General features: G+C 44.5%; 1 protein-coding gene across 1 annotated transcript in view; it reads right to left on the bottom strand.

Moving 5' to 3' along the window:
* HOOK3 (hook microtubule tethering protein 3) overlaps positions 1-5053 on the bottom strand; it is a 54196-nt gene extending 49143 nt beyond the window's left edge. The window contains exon 1 of the mRNA XM_081176416.1: positions 4728-5053. Coding sequence (XP_081032542.1) covers positions 4728-4784 — 57 coding nt within the window. The 5' untranslated portion in view covers positions 4785-5053. The remainder of the gene's footprint in view (positions 1-4727) is intronic.
* Between the last annotated feature and the right edge of the window lie 48 nt (positions 5054-5101).

A 5101-nucleotide genomic window follows, 5' to 3' on the forward strand; every position in this document is an offset into this window, starting at 1 on the left:
TCTTCCAGAAGCAGCATAAGACATGATGTATCAAATGATTCCCATTGACAAGAACTAAAGTGCTATTAGGATATAAGAAGGAACATAGGAAGCTGTCTTATATAGAGTCAGAATACTGGTCCATCTAGCTGAGTGTTGTCCACACTGACTGTAAGTGGACCTCCAGGATTACCAACAGGGTTCTCTCCCAGCCCTACCTGCAGATGCCAGAGGACCGAACCTGGAACCTTTTACATGCAAAGCAGATTATCTACCACTGAGCTACAGCCCTTCTGGAATTTATGCTACTCACCCATCCATAACTATACATTATAATTTTAAAAACTTATTTGAATTAAACTGTAAATGGAATGGGCTTGCTTAATCCCTTTTCTCTCTCCCTTAAAGGTTATGCTGATTTAGGCAACGAGAAAGACAATGCACAAATGGGATACATCTGTCTGCACTGTATATGCAGAAAACAAGGCCACTGAAATAGGGAAAAGAGAATAATTTATTCTGAAATGCATTTTCATAAAATAATAATAATAATAATAATAATAATAATAATAATAATAATATCATCAATCAATAATAATACAGTAATAGGATCTGATGTGTATCCCAGGGCCATTTAAAGGTTCCAACATGCAAGGACTTTCTGCCAGTTAAGATTGGTGCAAAAACTGCCCGTTATTTACTTCTGTTTCCAGGAAATGTAGAATGCAATAAGTATTCACTTCCTTATTAATTGCTTCTCTAGAGAAAGCAGCAAGTTGGAGAGAAAAATACCAGCAATTAATAAATATGCACTCAATGCAAAGCAGTGGAACAGAAAGCCTGCCCTCCACATTGTAGAGTTTACACACAATGAGAAGTTTCTCTCTCTCTTTCTCTTACAACACTAAAACTTCAATACAGCTGAATTTTTAAAGATTCAGAACAGACAAAAGTGTGCATAATGAATTTAAAAATCGTTACCCCAAGTTGTAGCTGATGGCTACTAATCTGGATGTTTTTAAAAGGGGTTTAATCAAATTCACAGTGGATAACCAATGTAAAGTCCCACAGATTTCAATGAGTCTAGCTGAAGCATGGCTTAAGTTTGGAACCAACACATGAAGTCTAAGATGCATATTAACTAAAACAAAGAAAAATCATAAATGCAGAATACAGTTACAGGAAAATGAAACAACCAGTCAAATTAAAGATTACATGGAAAATAAAGGTGTCCACCTCCCTTTGAAAGTCAGCATGTATGAACAGCATTCCAGAGATATACCGTACTTTTCCGTGTATAAGACAAACTTTTTTTACCCCAAATCAATTCAAAATTGGGGGGGGGTGTCATCTTATACATTGGTAGTGTGTAGTTTGCCCGTGTGATTGGTTCTTGCCGCGAGCCTGATATTGTCAGCAGCGATTGGGCGGGTGCTTGGTGACTGCGGCAAGCTCTGTTGTCTATTGGCTGCCGCTACGTCAATCAGGCGTGCTCAACAACTCTGGGCAATCTCCCCCCACTTTCTTAATCTAGAGCCCCCCAAAATAGGGGGTCATCTTATACATGGGGGCGTCTAATACACGGAAAAATATGGTAGTACTGCAACAGAAAAAGTCAAATCTGGACTCTACATAAGGTGAAACTGAAAGCAGTCTCATTTGAAAAATATTAGTTTCCAGGAACTCGGCCTGGAAATGAATTGGCAGCCAGCACAGGTATTTCAGTCTAGCACAACATCTGAGTATGCATTCTCAAACCTTTTGATAGAAAAAAAAGCAGTATCTTAAACTAGCTGGAGTCTGATGAAGAGTGTACTGGTGTGATCTTCTGTACCATGGTGAGAAATATTGTACTTTGCTAACTGGAAAACATCACAGGATGTTGCACTAATACAGCAGAATCAAGCCTGCACTGGCAACAGTCACCCTCTAGATACCTAGCATTACAAACACAGAAATGGACATAGAATGTGGGTGGCAAGTACAACACTGGAGACAATTTATGCCCCTTTTCAGCAACCACAAAACTAACTATGTCCAAACATAACACATTCAAAAATCAAAGTGCAATTAGACAGCACAATAAACTCTGCATACAGTCATTCGGTTATTTGTTTATTTATTTATAGGTTCAAGGTGTAAGAGACAAATTTTCACCCGGCAAAGTCCTGCTGAAGTTGTGTATCATCCCTGGTGTCCATGTACTTTTTGCTGACAACCTGAAGGTAATTTAGTTCTAGGGATAACAGATCACATGTTCTTGACTGGTGAGACAATTCAAACCCCAGAGGATATGTCAGCTGGGAGAGGTTAGGCTGTGGCATATCTTCTCACCCCAGAATAAACCAATATAAATGGCTTACCCTGGCATATCTACTTACAATGGCTGACAAAAATCCCTGCTGGCATAAATTAAGACAGTGGAACGTTACTCTGGTGTAAAGGTCAAAAAGGGTGTGTGTCATGGAAAAACTAAGTTATGCTGCATCCTAACTCCATTCACTGGTTCCACTCACAGACTTCTGTGTAACTTATACCATCAAGAATGAAGGTTAACTAAAATTCAGTCCACAGGACTTAGTGGAAGGTCGAAAATTAAAGGTTTACACTGCTCCCCACAAACCCACACAGTGGCTGTTAGGATACACCTTACCTTAAATTGAATATACACTGGCATATCTGCCCAGACTGCTCTGTAATTTAATCAACAATGCACAGGTTTGTAGGCAACAGCATCTTTCAGAATAGAATTTGATCTTAAATGGCCCAGCTGCAATCAACAGAATTGAATTTGTTTAAGTTCAAGGGTGCAGATTTCTTTTTAATTGAAGTAATAAGAACACTACCTACAAAAGAGTTAAGGACCCTGATACAAGTTGATATTCTTTATCTCCTGCATATAATGGGAACTTTATCTTCAGAAGCATTGTTTTCCAGGGTATTTGATTATGGATTCACACACAAGAACATGGGAAACCAGGCATGGATCCCAACTATCTGCATACACATCTGGCTGAAAAATACACATATGAAATAAGCTACAACTATCTGCCTCTTAGCAATGCAGGTTGCCTTTATTTTCTCCCTGCAAAGTGCTCTACAAAAGACTGATAAGTATGACAACATGGAGGTATACCCCAAATATCTCCAACAGTGTATCTCTGTGTTCCATCACTCCTAGCTCTAGACCTGTGGAAATAATGCTCCTCTGGGCCCAAATACCTGAAGTCTCTTTAAAATAGAACAAAGACAACCTACTGATTTTAGATAGACAAAGAACACTACAACAGAATGTGTGGGTAGATTTCCCCCCCAATGCCCAAGTTGCTTGGATGTCAACATCTGAAAACCACAACTAGATACTCACTTCTCTGAAATTAACAGATTATAACTAATACCCCGCCTTCAAGAGAGAGAGATAGCTATGTTAGTCTGTTGGAGAAAAACCAACCAAGAGTCTTGCAGAGTCCAAGTACTAGCCTTTAAGTAGTTACTCTCGCGGGTGGCGCTGTGGGTAAAACCTCAGTGCCTAGGACTTGCCGATCGTATGGTCGGCGGTTCGAATCCCCGCGGCGGGGTGAGCTCCTGTCGTTCGGTCCCAGCTCCTGCCCACCTAACAGCTCGAAAGCACCCTTAAGTGCAAGTAGATAAATAGGTACCGCTTTATAGCGGGAAGGTAAACGGCGTTTCTGTGTGCTGTCTGGTGCTGGCTCGCCAGAGCAGCTTCGTCACGCTGGCCACGTGACCCAGAAGTGTCCTCGGACAGCGCTGGCCCCCGGCCTCTTAAGCGAGATGGGCGCGCAACCCCAGAGTCGGTCACGACTGGCCCGTACGGGCAGGGGCACCTTTACCTTTACCTAGTTTCTCTCCAAGAAATGCAATTAGGTGCAAACTATCCCACTGGTAGCCGCAAGTGCGAAGTTTTGCACAAGTTTATACAAACACTAAAAGAGACTGACGTGATTTAAAGGGAAGCAGAAGCTGCATTTACAGCAAAGCTGTGAAGGGAGAGATGGCGAAATAAGCAAGCCCAGCCCTTTCAAGGCTTGATGACATTAATGCCTTCAAAGGACAAGAAAGATGGGGCGGAATCCAATATTAGTCATAGTCCATACAGACTTATTGAAACTAATGGACATCAAATATCTTAGATCCATTAATTACAGCTGGTCTACTCTTAAGTAAATTTTGCTGGATACAATCCACGGGGAGAAGAAAGGAGATACTAGGTGTTCTACTGTGCTTTTTCACACACTAAAAAAACAAAACAAAAGCCAGGTGAAACCTTCACAGGGAAACCAGTGGCTGGTTTCTTGAGACTGTGTACCTGCCCAACACATGCTTTGCAGAAACTTACTTGCCACCTTCGCACTCTGAATTCTGCATATGAAAACAAATAAATACACAGAATCATACCACTCACTATACGCAGAGTGAGCTGGTAGTTAAGCCCGGATGAATCCAGCGGGTTGCCTGCATCTGAATAAGCAGGATGAGGCTGGACACATCATAGGGGGCCGAAGCCCATAACCGGGGTGAGTGAGGCAAAGCGTGTGGAGCCCCTCAAAAGAACAGAGACCGGCTCGAGGCATGGCAGGGCCCAACTGGGAGCTCGAGTTAGAGACAGAAGGAAGCCGCCCAGGCACCAAACTGGGAAAGGGATGGAAGGAGAGAAAGCACAGGCCCAGGGGGCAAAAGCTCCCGGGGAACGGCACCTTTCCCCCCCGCCACAAGCCTCGGTCACTCACCCAGGTGAGCAAGCTCTCCCCGAGCTCGGCCCGCTCCAGGCTCTCCACATTGAACATGGTGCAGGCCGGGCGGGGCTTTTTCTTCCAGCCGAGGAGCTGCCGCCGCCGCCTGGGCCTCCTCGCCAGGCAGAGTCTTCGAGAGGCGCCGGCCTGCTTTCCGCCGCTCGCTTTCCGCCGCCTCCTCCTTTCTCCTCTCTTCCCCTCAACCCAGGCCGGCACAGCCGGGCCGGGCTGCTCTGTAGCGCAGACACGTCAGCCGGGCCCCGTCGTGGGGGATCCGCCCGCTCCGCTGGCACACCGGCCGCCGACAAGGCGCAGGCGCCCGCCGGCCCACTAGGCCCGCCTTCCCTCAGTCACGCCGCGAGGGAGGAGCG

Source organism: Podarcis bocagei, assembly GCF_964188305.1.
Source record: "Podarcis bocagei genome assembly, chromosome: 17".
Lineage (NCBI taxonomy): Eukaryota > Metazoa > Chordata > Lepidosauria > Squamata > Lacertidae > Podarcis > Podarcis bocagei.